The following is a 22,811-nucleotide window of genomic DNA, read 5'->3' on the forward strand; positions in this document are numbered from 1 at the left end:
TAAAAAATTACTATGAAGAGCTATATGCCAAGAAATTTGAAAACCTAGGTGAAATGGACAAATTTCTAGAAAAATATAATCTGCCAAAACTCAATGAAGAGGAAGCAGAAAGCCTGAACAAACCACTAACAGCTAACGAAATTGATGCAGTAGTCAAAAAACTCCCGACACACACAAGCCTTGGACTGGATGGTTTTGCAGAATTCTACAAAGCATTTAAGGAAGAGCTAACCCCTATCCTTCACAGACTATTCCAAAAAATCCAAAAGGATGGAAGACTCCCAAACTCTTTTTATAAAACCAATATCATCCTAATCCCAAAACCAGATAACAAAGGTATAACAAAGAAAGAAAACTTCAGGCCAATATCATTGATGAACATAGATGCTAAACTCCTCAACAAAATATTGGCAAACCACATCAAGCAGTACATTAAAAAGATGATTCACCATGATCAAGTGGGATTCATCCCAGAAATGCAAGGAGGGTACGATATTCACAAATCAATAAATGTAATACATCACAAAAACAAAATGAAAGACAAAAATCACATGATCATATCAACAGATACAGAAAAAGCATTTGATAAAGTAGAGCACCCATTTATGATAAAAGCACTCAGGAAACTGGGAATTAATGGAGGACTCCTCAACCTAATAAAGGCCATGTATGAGAGACCTACAGCCAACATCATACTCAATGGGCAAAAACTTAAGACTTTCCCACTAAGATCAGGAATAAGAAAAGGATGTCCACATTCACCACTTGTATTCAACATAGTATTGGAAGTCCTAGTCTCAACAATCGGACAAGAAAAAGAAATAAAAGGCATCCAAATTGAAAAGGAGGAAGCAATTTTGTCATTGTTTGCAGATGATATGATAGCATATACATTGAAAATCCTATAGACTACACCAAAAAACTGCATGACCTAATGAATTAATTTGGCAAAATATTGCTATACAAAGTCAATATTCAGAAATCAAAGGCATTTTTGTACGCCAACAATGAAATACCAAAAACAGAAATCAGGAAAAAAATCCCCTTTTATATATGCAACAAGAAAAATAAAATACATAGGAATAAACCTAACCAAGGAGGTAAAAGTCCTTGTACTCAGAAAACTAAACAACACTGAAGAAAGAAATGAAGGAAGACACAAACAAATGGAAGCATGTACAGTGGTCATGGTTTGGAAGAATTAACATAATCAAAATGTCCATACTATCCAAAGCAATTTATAGATTCAAGGCAATCCCTTTTAAAGTACCAATGACATATTTCACAGATATGAACAAGCATTTCAAAAATTTATATGGAACCATAAATGACCCCAAACATTTGCAGTAATTTTGAGAAAGAAGAACAAAGTAGGAGGGATCACAATACCTGATATCAAACTGTATTACAAAGCCACTGTAATCAGAACAGCTGGGTAATGTCATAAGAACAGACACATAGAACAATGGAAGAGAATAGAGAACCCAGAAATAAACCCAAGTCTCTATTTGACAAAGGGGGCAGAACCATAAAATGGAGTAAAAATAGCCTCTTTAACAAATGGTGTTGGGAGAGCTGGACAACTACATGCAAAAAAATGAAACTCAATCCCCAACTTATACTATACACAAATATAAATTCAAGGTTGATAAAAGACTTAAATATAAGTCATGACACCATAAAAGTCCTAGAGGAGAACATAGGCAGGAAAATGTCAGACATTTCACTCAGCAAGATTTTCACTGATATGTCCCCTAAAGCAAGGGACATAGGGAAAGAATAAACAAATGGTGCCTCATCAAATTAAAAGTTTCTGTATGGCCAAAGGAAAGAGCATTGAAATGAAAAGAGAACCAACTATATGGGAAAACATATTTGCCAATGATAGCTTGGACAAGGGTTTGATCTCCAAAATATATAAAAAACTCACACAACTACACTCTGGGAAGACAACCCAATTGAAAAATGGGCAAAGGACCTAAACAGACACTTCTCCAAGGAGGATATACAGAGGGCTGGGAGACATATGAAAAGATGCTCAGCATCACTAGCCATCAGAGAGATTAAAATCTGAACCACAATGAGATACCACCTCACACTAGTCAGAATGGCCATCATAAACAAATCAACAAACAATAAGTGTTGGAGAGGATGTGAAGGAAAAGGGAATCCCAGTACATTTTTGGTGGGAATGCAGACTGGTTGCAGCCACTATGGAAAAGAGTATGAAATTTTTTCAGAAAACCAAAAATGGAACTGTTTTTTGACTTGTCAATTCCACTGCTGGGATTATACCCTAAGAGCCCTAAAACACCAATCCAAAAGAACATATGCACCCCAATGTCCATAGCAGCACAATTTACAATAGTCAAGTGCTAGAATCAATCTAAGTGCCCATCATTATCTGAGTGGATCAAAAAACTGTGGTACATTTACATAATGGAATACTATGCAGAAGTAAAGAAGGAGCTCCTACCCATTGTGACAGCCTGGATGAAACTGGGGAGCATTATTCTAAGTGAAATAAGCCAGGAAGTAAGGGACAGATACCATGTGATCTCACCTTTAACAGGAACTTAATCAACAAAAGAAAAAAGAAAGCAAAATATGACCAGAGACATTGAAATTAAGAACAATCTGACAGTAACTAGAGGGGAGTTGGGAGGGGATAATGGAGGGAAGCATTTTCAGGAACAACTATAAAGGACACATGGACAAAAACAAGAGAGGGGTGGAAGCAAGGGAAGGAGGTGGGTTTGTCTGGGGTGGAGGGGAGTGGTGGGAGGTAAATGCAGACAACTGTAACTGAACAACAATAAAATAATTATAATTAATTAATGGATTAATTTACAAACTTAAAAATTGCTGGCATATAAATACAATGGAGTGTTACTTGGCCATAAAAAAAAAAGAATGGAATCTTACTATTTGCAACAGCATGGGTGAACCCAGAGGTTATTGTACTAAGTGAAATAAGTCATATAGAGAAAGGCAAATACCATTTGACATTAATTATATGTGAAGTCTAAAGAGCAAGATAAGTGAACAGACAAAATAGAAACAGACTTACAGACACAGAGAATAGGCTGTATGGTTGCTGGAGAGGAAGAGGGTTTGGAAGCTGGGTGGAAAAGAGTGAAAGATTAAGAAGTACAAATTGATAATCACAAAACACAAAATAGTCTGGGAATGTGAAGTACAGCATATGGAATATAGTCAATAATAATGTAATAACTATGAATGGTGCCAGGTAGGTCCTTGAAATATCAGGGAGACCACTATGTAAAGTACATGATTGTCTAACCCCTGTGCTGTACACCTGAAACTAATACAAAATAATATTGAATGTAAACTGTAATGGACATACAAAATTTAAAAAATTATACCAAGTACATCCTCCAATCACAATGGAATAAAAGAAATGAGAAATCAATAACAGAAGAAAGACTGGAAAATTCACAAATTTGTAGGAATTAAACAGTGCACCCCCATATATCCAATGGGTCAAAGAAGAAATCACAAAGGAAATTTAAAAGTACTTGGACAGAAATTAAAATGACAACACAATGTATCAAAATGTATGGAATGCAGTAAAACCAGTACTCAGAGGGAAATTACAGCTATAAGTATATATATTTTAAAGGATCTGATGTCAAAAAACATAAGCTCCCACCTTATGAAACTAGAAAAAGTAAACTAAACTAAACTAAAGGAAGAAATAATAATGATTAGAGTGGAGATAAATGAAATTGAGAATATAAACAACAGAAAGAATCAATTAACCTGAAAGTTGGTTCTTTGAAAAAATTAACATTGAGGAATCTCTAGCAAACTAAAAAAAACAAGAGAGATGCAAGTAATATCAGAAGTGAAAGTGGGGATATGAGTATTGACCTTATGGAAACAAAAACAAATATAAGGAAATACTATGAACAATTGTATGCCATTCAACAAATTAGATAAGCTAGATGAAATTGACAAATTCTAGAAAAAGATGACCTAAAGAAATTGACTCAAGACTTCCAGCCAAGATGGAGGTGTAGGTAGACATACTGTACCTCCTTGCACAACCAAATTTAAGGACAACAACAATTTAAAAACAAAAAACAACCAGAACTGACAGAAAATCAAACTGTATGGAAGTCCGACAGCCAAGGAGTTAAAGAAAACACATTCATCCAGACTGGTAGGAGTCTTGGCAGAGATGGCTCAGGGCAAAGTGGTGGCTGGCAGACCCAGCAAAGTGGCAGATTGTGGAACAGGGTGTGGTGAACAATGTGGCTGGCAGACCAGGCGGTCCCACATTCACATGCAGATAAACCAGGCAAAAGGGGGTATTGGGACAGACTGCACAACCTAGGGTTCCAGCACGGGGAAATAAAGCCTGAAACCACTGATTCAAAACACCTGTGAGGGTTGAGGTGCCAGGAGAAACTCCCAGCCTCATAGGAGAGTTCATTGGAGAGACCCACAGGATCCTAGAGTGTACACAAACCAACCCACACAGGAATCAGCACTAGAAGGGCCCGATTTGCTTGTGGGAAGCAGGGGAAGGGACTGAAACCTGGCAGTTAAGCAAGTGCCTTTGTTCCCTCTTGGACCCCTCCCCCACATACTTCATCACAACCCAGCTACTGGGTTGCTCCACCCTGGTGAACACCTAAGGCTCCGCCCATCACTACATAACAGGTGTGTCAAGACAAAAAAGTGCCACAAATGAAAGAACAGATCAAAGCTTCAGAAAAAATACAACCAAGTGACAAAAACATAGCCAACCTATCAGATGCACAGTTCAAAACACTGGTAATAAAGATGCTCACAGAATTGGTTGAATTTGGCCTCAAATTAAATGATCCACTGGGCAGAGGATGAACACAGACTGATACACAAGTGCATTAAACTCTGTGCATGCTATGGTCTCTCCAAATGTCACACCATTGACATATGCTATGATCTATAATCTATGGATTATAGAAGATTCTCTCCTTCTATAAGATGTAAAGAACTTCTCCAAATCAGTAAGAAAAATATAAGAACTCAGCTGGCCAATAAACACTTGGGAACACCTTGATGGTAAGGAGGAAATGGCAAACTCCAGGCCACTGACTGTAGCCCTGTGGGAATGTGGGACAAAAGCATAAAGCAGCAACCACTCCTCAGGAGAAGATGGTAGTGGGTCCAGATGCAGGGAGGACATGGTGGCCTGAGCCACCAACCACTGGACATTCAGGCCCTGGGGCCCAGGCCATTGAGCACTAACCACAGGGCCTGAGTTGAGATTGCAGGGTGGGGGCTCAAAGGGCAGCATCCTGCTTCCCTCTTGGCTTCTGGGAGTGGGCTGTGGGTGTGAGGTGCTCCTCCCCCTCCAGCGACTCTAGGAGCTGGTCAGGAACTGTACAGCTCTAGGACACACACAGAGGTGCACCTCCCAGATGCCCCTTTGAGGCAGGACTGGCTGCCTGGCCATGGAGAGAGCTGGAGCAGACCGCCTCTTGCCATTAGCAACTTCAGAGTCTGCCTCAGGGGGCTGCCTTCCCTGAGGTCACACCTTTCCTGGGATGGCTCTCAGTGCCTGAGCTGTAGCTATCAAGGCACAGGGGGACACTGATAGCCAGTCCTGCTCTCCAGTGACCCACCCCAGGGATGGTTGAGGGTTTGCTGGGCCTGTACCACTGACCTCTTCCTTTGCACAATCCCCCTTCCTCCTTTCACAAATGTTGATCCCAAATAAACATACCATCTCTTCCGTCCAGTCTCAGCATCTGTTTCTGGAGGACAAGCTCCATGATGATGGGCACCAGAGTCTCCTGCAAGTCGCCTGTGACTATGAGGGAGGAGGGAGAGGTGTCCATGAGGGTGCCGGTTTGTCCCCACTTATCCCCTCTTCATGTCCACCTTTTCTTCCCCACTGTGGCCCTGCTGATCTACAGTTACTCTGGGCCTACAACCAGCCTCACTCACTCCTACACTGAGTACAGTCATGAACCCCTTATATAATATCACTTATAGTGGTTCTGTTCTCTTATCAAGCCCTGACACAGTGTCATTAGAAGAAAAATAAAGCTTCATAAAAGATAATAAATAACATCAAATTAGAAATTGGAAAGGCCCTGCCTAAAATGTAATTTAATTTTCCTGAAAACATGTAGTTCAATGTTTACATGATGTTTTATGTAACCCTGTTGGATTTTATCAGAATGTTTCTGGATTTGAACCTGTGTTCTTGTATCTTAAATATTAAGCTACCTGTTCATATTTTAAATGAGATTTGATTCTGAAGGAGTGACATTCAAGGGTGATTTGTACTGGCCATGGGCTTTAGTGAAAGGAAAGAAACCTATGTGAGATATCAGGTGTGTGTTTTGCCTCTAGGGCACAGGTGGCAAACACAAGGCCTGAGGGCCAAATCTGGCCCTATACCTTGTTTTATTCAGCCAAGCACCTTACCTTGTTTCTACCTGGAAGCAGCACAGAGCTCCTTGCCCCTAGTTAAGGAGTAGTTACATTTATACAGTCCTAAAACTACATTCGGCCCTTCAAGGCAACTGTGAGGTTGATGTGGCCCCCAGTGAAAACGAGTTTGATACCCCTCCTCTAGGGGATAGGGGACAGAAATCTCCACTAGGAAGTGTGGAAAACCAAAGAACAGTAAAGATGTGGTTCCTGCACTCAGATTAGTAAAGTTACCTCCAAGAGCTTTGAGATGATTGTTTCTGGAACCTATGGGTCCTTGGGGCACTTCTTACCTTCTGAGGTCTGGAGAAAATAGTCTTGAACTCCATACCCTGCTCCCTGATGGTTAATTCCAGAGCCTGTGGGGTATGAGCTGCAGTGGTGTCTGGTCCCCTAAACCACACGTGGTGGCCATTGTTTCACTTCCACCTTCTAAATTGAAAACCTTGTGCAGTTTCTCTTGCAGCCAACCCTGAAATGAGCCATAAAAGAAGATAACTCTGGGAGAGGTTATCCTGGCTAAGCAAAGATGACACAGTGCAACCTCCTCTTCTTCCTCCACCACCCCCAGACACCAAACAAGACGATCACACTCCATGGGTCTTTCCAGTCACAGGTTACCCTTGCAGCATCCCAACAAAGACTGCCAAGGGTGTGACCAGCAGAACTCAGGGCCAACACCGCCACACTCCACTGAGAGCTTGGATTCCAAAGACGGTGCCTGTCCTCTCTACAGACATTCAGCCATTCATGGGAAATAAAGTGCAGGTAGTGATGACAGCAACCACTTAACAAAGTCTGTTATTTACTGTACTAAGTTATTTTAAATTAATGAAAATTCTAGTTATATACATTAACAGAATCAGTTAGATCACCCAAAGACTGGAACAAGATTCTGAAAAAAGAAATAAGTAAAAGTTACACATTCTTACAAGTAGTTTATTCAAAGCTTATTTGTCACCAAATTACAAAACATAACAATAGTAATATTGATGAGTTCACCATAAGAAGACATTTTTAAATAAACTCAACCTTTCTGTTCTAATTTGGAACCACCTACAAGATATATTATGCAAAGAACAAGATGGAACAGTATGTACTTTGTTACTATTTGTCTTAAAAGAGGGGAAAGAATATATGTGCATGTTATCTATACTTATATTTATGTATATTCTACACATGTGCATATGCATATGTTTATTTATTTATTTAGAGGGGAAGGAAAGGAGAGAGGAAGAGAAACATAATGTGTGGTTTCCCCTCATATGTCCCCAACTGGGGACCTGGCCCACAATGCAGGCATGTGCTCTGACTGGGAATTGAACTGGCGACCCTTTGGTTTGTAGCCCACACTCAATCTACCGAGCTACACCAGTGAGGGCTGCATATGCATATATTATATGCATGTGCTTATATAAATTTATACTATTTCTGGAAAGATATACATGATACTGGTATAATTGGCTGCCTCTGAGGAGGGGCAGGGGAAATGGGTAGCTGTGGGGCAGGGATAAGAAGCAGATTTTTTACAACATAATACTTCATACTTTTTAGCTTTGAATTACATGCAATTGTTATCTATTGAAAAACAAATTTAAAAGAAAATTCTAAAATAAGCAGCAATAAAACATACATTAAATTCATGACCATCCAGGGCACATTAAAAAATGCCCTTGTGGTATTGGTGGCTTACAATGTCACATAATTTTTAGAAAACTTGAGTTCCTCTTAACTTCAATTCCCAAACCTCAAATACACATTTCAGAAAGAAACAAAGAACAGCCAAAGCTGGATGGTCTCTTTAAGTGAAGCCTCACAGAGCCTGTAGGGTCTAACAGTCATCCAGGTGGAGCTTAGCAGCAAAGAGTGAGGTGATGAGGTCATCCCCAATTGTCAGAGCCAGGTCATGGGCTGTTTGGCCACTAGTATTCTTCTTTTGGATACTTGCATTGCATCTGGGAAGAGAAGAGAATGGGGGGTGAACTGAAGAACATGGGCACTTGGACCTGAAGGCCTGGCTTTTCCCAGACACAGAGGCCAGTTTGGGAGCCTCCTGGCCCCACCTTCCCAAATCTGTCCCCAAGAGGTCACCAGGACCCCTGTTCTTAAGGGTGGCTCTCAAAAGACTGAGACATTTGAGGGGCTTTCTGATTTCAAATGTTCAATTGCTAATCCTGGCCATTGGGCACCATTGCATCAAAGTCCTATGACCAACTACGTTTAAGGAGGGCAACATTTTCATTATGCGTAAAGTTAAAGGAGTTCATCATCACCAAGCCCTTATTATATGAAATGTTAAAGGGACTTATCTAAGAAAAAGAAGATCAAAATTACGAACAGTAAAATAATAACAAACTCACAACTATCAACACTGAAGCTAAAAACAAAAACAAAAACAACTAAGCAAACAACTAAAACAGGAACAGAATCATAGGATCACAGGGAGGGTTAGCAGCAGGAGGGGCAGGGAGGAAATGGGGGAAAAGGTACAGGGAATAAGAAGCATAAATGGTAGGTACAAAATAGGAGAGGTTAAGAATATGTAGGAAATGGAGAAGTCAAAAAACTTATATGTACATCTCATGGACATGCAGTAAGTTGGGGGGGAATGCTGGTGGAAGGAGAGGTGCACAGCATAGGGGAATAAAGGGGAGAAAAAATGGGACAACGGTAATAGCATAATCATAAAAATATACTTAAAAAGTAAAATAAAGAAAGAATAGCTCAGACTGCCTGGAAGCCATGGTGAGACAATGGCCCCCATTCACAGGATGAATCATATATTCAGGCACCAGGGCCCTCTGAAATCACCCCAGGTAAGCAGTGGGAATCACTAGGGCCCTCCAAGTCTCCCCAGGGGCCAGGGAACATACCCCAGTAAAGCAGCAATGCACTTCCTTCCTGCCAGGCCAAGCAGAGCTGCTTCATGAAGAGCTGTATTTTGGAGGCTATTTGGGAAAAAAAAAAATTATGCTGGCTAAAGGAACTGGAAAGGGAGCACATGACCAAAGATGCCTTTGTTTCACCCACTGACCTACTTAACAAATTAGGATAATCTCTTCTGTCACCCCTCACGGCTACTTCCCTTGGAGAAATACTGTGATGGTGGCTAAGCCGTGATATTAGGTACAAAGTGAAACACCTATGAACACATTTACTTATTTTTTAATCCTCACCCAAAGACAGTTTCCATTGCTTTTTAGAGAGAGAGGAAAGGAGAGAGCAAAACATCAATAAGAGAGAAACATTGATTGGTTGCCTTCTGTACACTTGCGTACCAGGGATCATAAGCACCTGGACTGACGATTGTGTGTGTCTGGATCAGGGACTGAACTGCAACCTAGCTATGTGCATGACTGGGAATGAAACCCCCAACCCTTTGGTTATGGGACAATGTTCCAATCAATTGAGCCACACAGGACAGGGCAAAACACATTTATCTTTTAAAAGTGAGAAACCCCACAAGGATCTGGTTTGTAGGTGATTTAACAAATACTAATAAAACTATTTTGGTAACTTTCCACAGTTTATGGAACATACTAGACATAGTCTCAATAGTGGCTTGGTCCTCTTGGGCATTGACCATAGGATAATAACATTTTAGGGCTGAGGCTCCTATTCTTCACTTGATCTTAGCCAAAAGGGCGAGAAGCAATAAGAGGCTCCTATTCTTATTTAGGGAAAATGACTTTGGCTTCAGCTAGTTGGGGTGGTATGATATGATAGTAAACCCCAATCTTAGAATCCACAGAGGAAGTACTACAGGTCAGACAGAACATACTTTACTGAAGGCAAGACTGTCTCTCATCCTTGCCTGGAAGGTGCCCAGAGAGGGAGCAATAGATAGCTGAAATGAAGGATTGGGTGGTACCTGTATTCTAGAACTCATGAAAGCCTCCTGATCCAAGATGGCAGGAAGATGGTACATGGGAATCATGACTGGAGTAGAAACGAGATGAGCAAATGTATTTTGCATTCTCCAAGACCTGCTATTTCCCTGATACCACCTCCATCCCTTGTACCAGCAGATGTACCTGCAGCCATAAATTTATCCCAATGGAGAAGAAATATACGGTGGCCTCTTCTCTGAACAAGATAAATGGAGTCTTTGGTGAGAATCAGGTCAGCAACTGCCATGTCCAGAGGGAAGTATTCCACTTGTCCCAGCCAGAGAGCAGCTTTTTCTACCCCTCAAAACTCCCCAGTTGACAAGCTCCACCCATGTACACAGAATTCCCACTCATCCAGCCCATTCCCGATTCTAAACATGGATAAACAACAAAGGATGGCAAACATCTGAGAAAAACCAAGACATGAAAACATAAGAAATTTTTTAAAAGAAGAAATCATAACCAGTATCCTGAAAAGGATTGAAGATAATATCAAAGAACATGTGGTTATGGAGAAGAAATAATCAGAACAAAAAGTAGCTCTTAGAAAGTAAAGATATGATTGTTTTAAGAAAATCTCTTAAAACAGAAAAGGGGAGATGAAAAAAATAAAAAAGAAAGATATAGGGTATCAATCCAATAGGCTCACATCAAACTAATAGGAGGCTCAGAAAGAGAGAATTTTAAAAATGGAGAGGTGAAAATATCGAAGAGGTAATAGAAGAAACTTCGTTTGATCTGAAGAAAGACATGACTTTTCAGATTAAAGGACCAACTGGGTGAATGAAAAACAGCACATAAAAAAATCCCCTTGTGAAATTTCCAAACATCAAGATAAATGCTTCCAGAAGAACAAATAAGTCACAAATGAACAAGAATTTACTGTAGAATTGTCATAGGTTATGTGGGATGCTAGAAATCAAGGCAGCAAGACTTTCTAAGACTTGAAGAAATTTTATTTTGAACTCAGAAATTAATATTAGTCAAATATTAAGCAAGAGTAAATTTTTTAAAAGTCATTTTTAGGGCATTCAGGGGCTCAGAAAGTTATTTCTACACACTCTTTTTTTAAAAATTTTATTTATTTATCTTTAGAGGGGAAGGGAAGGAGAGAGGGAGAGAAACATCAATGTATGGTTGCCTTTCATGTGTCCCCTGCTGGGAATTGGCCTGCAGGGAACTGGTCTGCAACCCAGGCATGTGCCCTGACTGGGAATCGAACCTCGATTGTCTGGTTCGAAGGCCCGTGCTCAATCCACTGAGCTACACCAGCCAGGGCTCACACTCTTTCTGAAGAAGTTACCTGAGGCCACATTTTATCCTGGCAAGGGTCAAAACCCAGAAAGAGGAAAATGTGAACAATAACTTCAGGTGGATTCCAATTAAAAAGGAATCATATAATGTCCACTGTGCAGCAGGGCTGGAAAGCTATCAGGCAAAACCTGAATCAGAAGTATACTCTAAGAAAAATGTCTCTAAGAAGAACAGCATTGAAAAAGTAAGAAACACTTTCAGTTCAGGTTCCCCAGATATATGGCTACAGCGCATGGGCCTGAAATGAACGTGGATGGTGGCAAGGAAAAACTGAGCAAAAATGAGCTAAAGAGACACCTGAATGCTGTAAAGAAAATAGTGGAGAAGGAGGACATGAAGAAGGAGCTCAGCAAGAAACAACTAAGCCAGGCCAATGCTGCTGCCACCAACCATACCACTGACAATGATGCAGGTGCCAAGGAGGAGGGCCTGGACCCAAACCAACACTGCAAGATCCTCAGCCAAGCCATCCACCAACTACAGGTCAATATGGAAAACCCATACCCACACAAGTTCCATATAGATTTCTCGCTGACTCACTTCATCCAAGAATACAGTCACCTGTAGCCTGAGGACCACCTGAATGACATTACCTTAAAGGTGGCAGATAGGATCCATACCAAAAGAGCATCTGGGGGAAAGCTCATCTCCTATGACCTTCAAGGAGAGGGGATCAAGTTGCAAGTCATGGTCAATTCCAGGAGTTATAAATCAGAAGAAGAATTTATTCATATCAATAACAAACTGTGTTGGGGAGACATAATTGGGGTTCAGGGGAATCCTGGGAAAACCAAGAAGTGTGAGTTGAGCATCATTCCCTATGAGATCACACTGCTGTTTCCTTGCTTGCATATACTACCTCATCTTCACTTTAGCCTCAAAGACCAAAGATATCATCAGAGATACTTGGATGTAGAGAACCAGTTTGTTTTAATCTGGCAAATGTGACTCAGCTCTGTGTGGAAAACCTATACAAGCAAAGTGGTGGGCAGGAGCCAGACCTTGAAACCGAGTTTTCCCATGGCAACCAAGCCTAGAAAATGCACACAGATTGCTATGGCTTGCTCTTGCTAAAACTCCATCACCCTGGTCTAAAACAACAAATGTGTATCGTCTATCTTCAAGGTAATATCCAAAGCCTGTATGAATTTTCCCAAGGACAGAGCTAATCAGCTCATTGCCATTCCCCTCTGCATGTTATTTTCATTTCCTTAATTGTACCTAAAATGCAGACAATAATCTATGTAACAGGTAATAAATCTTTCTCTGATGTAAGACCTGAGGAAAAACAATAAAAGCCTGGCTAGGCAAGGGTCAGGGCACTCTCCCCTTGAGATAGTGACCGAGGCATCCATTGACACTCTCTCCTTGAGAGAGTAGCCATGCCGTTCCCTTTTTCTTCACAGGATTGTTGACACATATACATTAATTCTCATCATTAGCCACAACAGGCAGGCTCTGCTGGCCAGAGTCTGCCTCATCTGGTGCCCAGGGACCCAAAGGCTACCAGCTGTCATTGTGGTCAACACACCAACATGGGTGGAACTAGCACAACAGCCCAGGTAAGGGCCAAAGACCCCAAGTGCCTTTCAGAGGGTGTAGGGTGTGTTGTATATTAGGGGAAAAGGGTATCTTTTCAAGGTTGCCCTCTCTTGCGACCCCACTCTCTTTAGTAAGCAGAAGCCTTATTCTCTCTCTCTGGCAATTGCCGTATCCCATGGGCATGGGTCAAGCATTTAAGATCCATAAGGGTGCTTACTGCAGCAAAGCTACCCATGACAGGATGAGCTGGACGTGGGCCAGGAAAGAACACTAGGTTTCCTGCCAACTGCAAGCAAATGCCCATGCAATGAGAGGCACACTGTAAAAACATTCACAAGCTCATCCCCGTGGCACAATCCCCAATCAGGTTTTAGGGTTGGGAGAGAGAGCAATGAATTTTCCTTTCAATTAGCCTTTTTTTTTTTTACAAGTGCCTCTCCACATTCTTTCTTTAAAAGCTGCTTTTTGCAGCCTTTTTGATTCTGCCTTTTCCCTCTGCCTGCCTGTGAACAGAAAAGCAGATAGTGAGTGTTTCAGTTTTAAATGGACTTCAAAGTTTTCTTTGAGAACTCAGAGTTAGTTAACAAGGTTGTTTGTGGGTGTCTCAGCTTCTTGTTGGAGCACTGAAAGTAAGGGGCATTCCTCCCTCCAGCTTGAGATCTCAAGCCTTCCTACATGAGTAGGGGCCTTTCAGAGGTGTCTGGGGTCAATCTCTGAGATGTTCAGGGGCCTCATAGGGAATTCCAATCACAGTAATTTAACTCTCGGCTCAGTCAGGGAGCGTGATATAAAGGTTGGTCACCTGGTCCTTTGAGCACCTCCTCACAGTCTTAGACATGTGGGAAAAACCTGAAACCCATAAGCGGGGTTAGGGTACCCTGCATACCAGGCAGCCCTCCCTGACGGTTTTCACCAACAGTACATTCTGGACCCACTACACTATACTCCCCAATAGCTAATTAGCTAGGGTTTAGTATGGGCAGCAGAGTCTGAAAGGGCAGAAATCGAAAGTAAAAAAGAAACCTTTTAACAACAAGAATGGGCTCTAACCTGTCTAAACAGCAAGAAGTCTACCTGCGTGTGTTGCAGTAACTTCTCTGAGGATCAGGATGTGAGGTAAAACAACATCTTACACAGCTTTTACAAACTATAAAAGAATATTACCCTGCTTTTTTCTGATAAGGGAACCTTAGATATTAGGGTTTGGGAAAAAGCAGGTAACAAAATAAAGGCTTTGCAGAATAGTGGATTTTCCTACTAAAGTTCAGAACTTATTAACTTGGAGACAAGTCAAGACTGCCCTCATGCCTATATGGACTAAGAAAAAGGAGCTGGTTATAGAGGAGAGTATGGAACCTAGTTCAGATGAGGAAGTTGTATATGATGCAGCAGAACAGGCTACGAAAGTTCTACCTATAGCCCCACCAGAGAACCTGTCTGAGAGTAGCCTCTCCTTATCTCAATTCTGGGAGCCTTCTTCCCCACAAGATCAGTCACCACCAAGAAAGCCAAAATATTCAGACAGATACCCTATTGGGGTTCTGAGACAATGCCTTCGGCAGGCAGCGGAAGCAGGTAGTTTAGATACCCTTTTGGCCTTTTCTCATTATAGTCAAGGGTCAAAGGAATGTCCATGAGCCCCTTCCCTTTTCTCTTTATAGGGATTTTAAAAAAGAGTATTAAAGAAAAATGGACTTCAGTCTCCTACTACTAATGGGCTATTTCAAGCCATTACTGACGGTTGTAAAATGGCACCTTGTGACTGGATTGCTCTTGCCAAGACTGTTTTGACCCAGGCTCAATATACTGTTTGGTATTCAGAATACTCTCATAGGGCCAACATCCAAGCTGCTGAGAATGCATGAATAAATAATCCTGTCACCCTCCCTATGCTGCTTGGGTCTGATGATTTTGTTACTGCTGTGAGTCAAGCTAGGCTTGAACCTCATGCTTTTGATCAGAGTGCTCGAATTGCTCTCAGGGCCATGAGAGTTAGTTGTACCTGATGCTCAGGGCAGGGAAATTTCTTCTTTTGCCAATATCCATCAGGGTGTTATGGAGGCATATATTGACTTTATTGACTGCCTCCAAAAAGCTATTGATAGGCAAATAGATAACAACAGAGCAGCTAAAGCTCTTTTGTGGCAGCTACCTTATGAAAATGCTAACAAGGACTACAGGGCCATTATTGGACCCCTGCGAACTACCACCAAGGACATCAGTGAATTTATCAAGGCTTGCCAAGATGTTGGCACACAGCACTATAAGGCCTCTCTCTTAACAGCTGCAATTGAGGGAGATCTCAAAATAATTGTGGAAATCCTGGTCACCTGCTCAAGGACTGTTTGTCTGCACAGAAAAGGGGAAAAGGTGATTACAAACTTTCCCCCCAAGGATTGTCTCCACTGTGGCAGAGGCAGGCATTGGGCAAGGGAATGTTGCTCCGAGTTTGACAAAAATAACCAACAGATTCAGGGAAACTTCCGGGGGGCGCCCGCTCCAGCACCCCCACCCCCAAATGGAGCTTTCAGAACAACAACCAATATCAGGGAATTCGAGGAAACGCACAGTTTCTGACCTTCGTGCAGCCACCTGCGGAAGTGCAGGGCTGGACTTGGTCACCACTGATGAACTTTTCTTAAAGGAACAGGATCAAATATTTGTAGCTCCCACTAGTGTTTGGGGACCTCTACCCCCGGGAACAGGAGGTCTAATTTTAGAAAGATCCAGCATTACTACTGAAGGCATCTTTATTCAACCAGGAGTTGTTGACTCAGATTATAAAGGAGAAATTAAAATCATGCTCAAAGCATCTGACTATCATATTATTCCTGCTCAGACTCAACTGCCCAGCTGCTCCTCCTCCCCTACGTAATCTCAGAGACTCAGAATGCAGTGAGGGGAGAGGGAGGCTTGGGCAGTATAGACAATCAGTTTTCTGGACAGAATCCATTGAGCTAGATAAGCCAATCTTACAAGTAAAAATAAAGATTAAAACTTTTCATGGTCTCATAGATACAGGAGCCAATATCTCTGTTATCTCAAATCAGTTTTGGCCTCCTGAATGGCCTTTAACAGACAGTGAAAAGGCTGTTACAGGTGTTGGAGGAATTTCTCAACCTCAACTCAGTGTATGGTCTCTTAGATGTTATGGGCCAGAGGGACAGGTCGGAAGAATTCGACCATATTTTACCTATGCCCTTTAATAGCTGGGGATGTGATCTCCTCAGTCAGCGGGGGATATAAATCTCTGCTGCATTTTCTCTAGTGGCCACTGCTCTTATAAGTCCCCCACCACTTACTTTGCTCTCTAACACACTGGTATGGGTTGATCAGTGGCCACTTAAAGGAGAGCGACTTAAACAGACCCACTTTTTAGTCAAACAACAACTAGAAGCAGGTCATATTGAACCCTCGAACAGCCCATAGAACACACCTATTTTTGTTATACCAAAGAAGTCTGGCAAATGGAGGCTTATTCATGACCTAGGGAAAATTAATGAATCCCTCCAGCCTATGGGCCCCCTAGTCCAGCTTGTATTCCTAGAGATTGGTCGTTTTTAATCATCAATTTAAAAGACTGTTTCTTCACAATTCTTTTAGCAGAAAAGGATACAGAGCAGTTTGCATTTTCTCTTCCGGTCATCAATAATTCTCAGCCTTTACAGTGATTTCAATGGAAAGTTTTTGCCTCAGGGAATGCTTAATAGTCCAACTATTTGCCAGCATTGTGTTCAAACAGCAATTCAGCCAGTAAGGGATCAATTCCCTGATTCAATTATCTATCATTATATGGATAATATTTTAATTGCAGCTCCTTCACAAAATATTCTAGCAAAAACGACTTCCTTTCTTAAAAACTCTGTAGCCTCTGCTGGACTGATAATTGCTTCAGAGAAAATCCAGCATTCAGAGACTTGGAAATATTTAGGTTGTATCCTTTTTAACAGGACACTTTGACTTCAAGTCCTTCAAATTAGTCCACCTGAAGATTTAACTCTTAATCACCTCCAACATCTTTTAGGAACAATTAATTGGGTGTGGCCCAGCCTTGGAACACCCACTCAGCAGTTAACTCATTTATTTAATACCCTTAAAGGAGACACAGATCTCAATTCCCCTAGGGGATTGTCTTCTGAGGCCCTGCAAGAGTTAACTATAATAAATCAACATAATCAACGACAACAATTAGCCAGAATTAATCTGCAACTCCCTGTCCGGTTTTTCCGCCTTCCAACCTTGGGTACTCCAATAGGAATTACAGAACAACTGGCACCTCATTTAACTATGATAGAGTGGCTTTTTCTGTCTCATCAGCCACGACGCATCATTACCACCTATATAACTGCATTGTGCCATCTCATAATAAAAGGACATGAGTGAACACAGCAGTACTTGGATATGATCCTGACTTTATTCATATTCCCTTAACTCAGGTTTATTTACAGCAACTCACAACTCAGTCTTTAGAATTTCAATGTGCCATAGCTGACTCTGTGGGAGGACTAAAAATTAATTTACCCTAAGACACACTGCTTCAAAACATTCCATTCCTTTAGATAAGACTAGCAAAAACTGTATTTCTTGATGGGCCCGGAAAAACCAGATGGGCTGCTGTTGCCTGGAAAGAAGGCAATAGCTGGAAAAACTTTGTATCCTCAGGACATTTCTCTACTCAAAGGGCTGAACTTTTTGCTGCAATTATGGCCCTGCAGCAATGTCCTAAAGAAGCTTTAAATATAGTTTGTGACTCTGGATATAGTGTCTATACTAGTCAACATTTAGATCAGGCATCAATTAAAACTTCAATTGAATCAAATCTGCTTAACTGATTTCTGACTTTACAGTCTCTCTGTGACAAGTGAGAACACCCCCCTTCTACTCATATTCAATCTCATTCAGGCCTGCCTGGCCCCTTAGTGGATGTTAACAATAAGGCAGATGCCTTAGCGTCTTCACTGTTTTTCAATAAGCAGTAGCTTCTCACCAGTTTTTTCATTCAAACAATCAGGCACTTCAAAGACAATTTGATATTCCCCATTCTCAAGCTAAGCAAATTATTAAAGAATGCCCTGACTGTCAAGCCCTTACTAAGGCTTAACTCCATCCATGGGAGTTAACCCTCGAGGACTAAGTTCTCAAATGATTTGGCAAACAGATGTCACTCATTACACTCCCTTTGGAAAATTCAAATTTATTCATATTTCTATTGATACTTATTCTGGTGCCCTACATGCATCTGCTTTAACAGGAGACTCTGCTAAAAATATACAAGCCCATTGGCTTGAAGCCTTTAGTCATTTAAGACAGCCTCAGCAAATTAAAACAGATAATGGCCCAGGATATCTTGCCCATTCTACTCAAGCCTTCCTTCAGCGTTGGAATATCCAACATAAAACAGGAATACGTTATAATCCAACCAGTCAGGCAATTGTTGAATGGGCACATCATACCTTTAAAAATCTTTTTAAAAAACAAAAATGGAGGAGTCAGGAGTCTACCCCCCAAAATCTGATTATGTTAGCTATGTTTACCTATAATTTTCTAAACTGTGATGAATCACTCTGTACTCCAATTGAGAAACATTTTCAGAAAAAAGAAACAAAGTCATCTTATCCTCAAGTTCTATACAGAGATCCACTGGGAGATGGTACTTGGCAGGGTCCTGTAGACCTCTTAACATGGGGAAGAAGGCATGCATGTGTTTCCATCCCTACAGGTCCTGTCTGGCTTCCAGCTAAAAGAGTGAAGCCTTATCATGAACAAAACTAACATCAAGCTCCACCACCTAGATATGAAAACTGATATACTGACAGACCAGATGGCCCAGCTGATACTGAACAACCAGAAGGAACAGATACCCAAGACATCACACATGGGTTTGGATTCTCCAACAAAGGGGGATGCAGACCACCTCAATAATGGGGGCCAAGGCTTAGATGCCTCCAGTAGAGAGTAATAATCTTTCAATGCTTCATAATGTTCCTTTCAGACGTGTCCCCACCACATGGGGGGACATTAAGATTCTTAATACTCAAGTTAAGAAAATTCTTGTTGAAACTAAGGTGGAAGACACCCCAGAAAATAGGTTTATTGCTTACTTAACAGTGTTGTCAGCCAATTCAGCTAAAGCTTTGCTTTTAATTGTCATTATACTCTGCCTAGGGAGGCAGAGCCTAACTACTGAAAGTAATTCCTCTCATATTTATTGGGCTGACATTACTGACCCACCAGTATTTAAGTTGCGTACTTGGTAGAATATTGAACCTCCCTTTTCCATTAACGATGCTCAGTGGACTGGAGGAGTATGGATGCCCCCTGATGGCCCATTAGAAGAAAATAAGCACTGGATGTCAGTATAAGAGATATTTATGTTGCTGAATACTCACCAGTTTGTTTTTCTGTTCTTACTGATACTTTGTGCTTACCTATAAGAGAAAAATTCTATGCTCCAAATAAGGAGCAGTACAGTAACTACTATCAGCTCTCTATGGTAACCGCAATTGGTCTATGTACCCAGGAGGGATATATCATACTCTCAATCCCCCTTCAGTTCCACCTTGTACTTTAGACAAAAGCCACAAAGACTCAGTCTCTTGGTCTTTGTGCAGAGGACCAAATGCTATTATTGCTTATCTCCCCAAAAGTCCTTTTGTAGTGGAAAACTGGGGAGCTAATTGGAAAGTACTGGCTAAGCTTGGCTCAACAATAGTTTTGGCTCTGCCTCAAATCCCATATACTAATATATGATGAGAGGGGCCTGGTACCAGGGCACCTATTATCAGAATTGTTTCTCCCAACCGCACTAGCCAATGGCATTACAATTCATGGAAAATGGGCTTGCATTTTATTGCTAGAAAACACCTATGTAAAAAAATTTTTAACAGCTTCTACCAGGATGGTCCTCTAAAACAAGATTGGGTCACAGTTTGTACCTCTCACTCTTACTTGTTTTTGGCAATTCCAGGGATAGCTCAAGTCTTTTATAACGAATCAGCAAAAATTTATTCTTTGCCTGTCCCTGCAGGCTCTATATATGCCAGCTGTCTTACTCATCTCAATATTACTCAGTTAAGTCTCACTACAGTTTATATAGTTAGAAGACAAATTCAAATATGGGTGCCAGTTAATGTAATCAGAGAATGGGAAGATCCCCATGGCATAACAGCACTTAACAGTGCGCTGGCCTGTTTAAGAGTCTGACAGTTTGTTGGCACTTTAACTGCAATTTATTGTCTCTTCTATAGTTGTTGCAGATACTGCAGCCATGGCAACCGCTGCCCTCATTGGGTCAGTTCAAACTGCTCATACTGTTGATGTTCTCTTAACCAACTCTACTTTAGAAATGCTTCAACAGGCTCAGATTGATCAAGAAATCCTGACTCGGCTTTCTGCAGTAGAATCAGCCCTCAACTGAATCAGTGAACTCCAGGACATGCTAGTGACCCATTAACGGCTGACATGTGATCCTGGTTTCTCCAAACTGTGTGTTACCCCACTACAATGGAACTCCAGCAAATATTCCTGGAGTGATATTCAACATCACCTAAGAGGAGCTTTTTCTACTAATTTAAAGGCACAAATCAATAAATTGCAGCTAGAGTTACACCCACAGTTGCAGGTCATTCAACACTTAACTAAGCAGGAGATTCTTCAAACTCTTAATGATAACCTTGGCTTGTTAAACCCAAAACACTGGTTTGATGGACTCAACCTAAGACTGTGGGTCACTGGAGCCACTGGTTGTTTACTGATTTTAATGATGCTTCGTATATTACAATGCATTTACAACTTATTTGCCCAAGGTTGCAAAAGAGACCAGCAAGTAGCAAGTCTTGTGGGATGTGTCACCACAATAGCCTTAACAAAAAGAAAAAAAAAGGGGGCAATTGTAGGGGACTGGTTTGTTTTAATCTGGCAAATGTGACTCAGCTCTGTGTGGAAAACCTATACAAGCAAAGTGGTGGGCAGGAGCCAGACCTTCAAACCAAATTTTCCCATGGGAATCAGGCCTAGAAAATGCATACAGATTGTTATGGCTTGCTCTTGCTAAAACTCCATCACCCTGATCTAAAACAACAAATGTGGATTGTCTATCTTCAAGGTAATATCCAAAGCTTGTGTGAATTTTCCCAAGGACAGAGCTAATCAGCTCATTGCCATTCCCCTCTGCATGTTATTTTCATTTCCTTGATTGTACCTAAAATGCAGACAATAATCTATGTAACAGGTAAGTAATAAATCTTTCTCTGATGTAAGACCTGAGGAAAAACAATAAAAGCCTGGCTAGGCAAGGGTCAGGGCACTCTCCCCTTGAGAGAGTGGCTGAGGCATCCATTGACACTCTCCCCTTGAGACAGTAGCCATGCCGTTCCCTTTTTCTCCACAGGATTGTTGTCACCTGTGCATTCATTCTCGTTGTCTGGCAGACTCTGCTGGTGGGAGTCCGCCACACTTAGACTTGATTCTGAATGAATTTGTGAGGCAGAAATTCATCATCCGCTCAAAGATTATCACATATATAATCAGTTTAGTGGATGAGTTGGGATTCCTAGACACTAAAACTCCCATGATGATCATCATCCCAGGGGGAGCTGTAGCCAAGCCTTCAATCACCTTCCACAATGAGCTGGACCTGAATTTATATATGAGAATTGCTCTAGAACTCTACCATAAGATGTGGGTGGTTGGTGGAATTGACTGGGTTTATGAAATTGGATGCCAGTCCCGGAATGAAGGAACCGATATGATTCACAATCCTGAGTTTACCACCTGTGAGTTTTACATGGCCTAAAAGGACTATCATGATCTCATAGAAATCATGGAGATGATTTCAGGAATAGTAAAGCACATTACAGGTGGTTACAAGGTCACCTACTGTTCAGATGGCCCAGAGGGCCAAGCCTATGAGATTGACCTCACCCTACCCTGCTGGAAAATCAGCAGGGTAGAAGAGCTTGAGAAAGCCCTTGGGTAAAGCCAACAGAAACCAACTTCTTTGAAAATGAAGAAACTTGCAAATTGTTTGATATCTGTGGCAACAGATGTTGAATGCCCTCCACGCTGGACCACAGCCAGGCTCCTTGGTAAGCTTGTTTGGGAGTTCCTGGAAGTGACATGCATCAATCCTACATTTATCTGTGATCACCAACAAGTAATGATCCCTTTGGTAAAATGGCACCACTCTAAAAAGGGTCTGACTGAGTACTTTAAGCTTTTTGTTGTGAAGAAGGAAATATGCAATGCCTACACTGAGCTGAATGACCCCAAGGCAGCAACAACTTTTCTAAGAACAGGCCAAGGCCAAGGCCTCTGGTGATGACAAAGCCATGTTCATAGACAAAAATTTCTACACTGCTCTGGAATACAGTCTACCCCCCACAGCTGGCTGGGGCATGGGCATTGACCAAGTCACCATGTTTCTCACAGACTCCATAACATCAAGGAAGTACTTCTGCTTCCTGCCATGAAACCTGAAGAGAAGACAGAAAATGTAGCAACTGCTAATATATTGTAAAGCACAACAGCTGGCACTTCTGTCTAGAAAATAATAATTGCAAGTCACATAACTCAAGCACCTTCGCACTTCTGCAAAAGATCAAGGACTGCAAG

The 22,811-nt window shown here is 41.4% G+C and overlaps 1 protein-coding gene and 1 pseudogene across 6 annotated transcripts in view; one reads left to right on the forward strand and one right to left on the reverse strand.

Moving 5' to 3' along the window:
• Positions 1-7,421: 7,421 nt before the first annotated feature.
• Positions 7,422-22,811, reverse strand: part of DZANK1 (double zinc ribbon and ankyrin repeat domains 1) — a 145,520-nt gene continuing 130,130 nt past the window's right edge. For 4 of the 6 annotated variants that reach the window (XM_053670961.1, XM_053670962.1, XM_053670959.1 and 1 more), the window contains 2 exons: positions 9,327-9,401; positions 7,422-8,408 (listed from right to left, as the gene is read on the reverse strand). In XM_053670961.1, the coding sequence (XP_053526936.1) occupies positions 8,285-8,408; positions 9,327-9,401 (199 nt within the window). In that variant the 3' untranslated portion in view covers positions 7,422-8,284. The remainder of the gene's footprint in view (positions 8,409-9,326; positions 9,402-22,811) is intronic. The other 2 variants (XM_053670965.1, XM_053670964.1) reach the window with 2 other exon arrangements.
• On the forward strand, positions 11,877-22,743 carry LOC119038528 (lysine--tRNA ligase-like; annotated as a pseudogene).

Source organism: Artibeus jamaicensis, unplaced genomic scaffold, assembly GCF_021234435.1.
Source record: "Artibeus jamaicensis isolate MK-2021 breed Jamaican fruit bat unplaced genomic scaffold, CSHL_Jam_final contig_65, whole genome shotgun sequence".
NCBI lineage: Eukaryota > Metazoa > Chordata > Mammalia > Chiroptera > Phyllostomidae > Artibeus > Artibeus jamaicensis.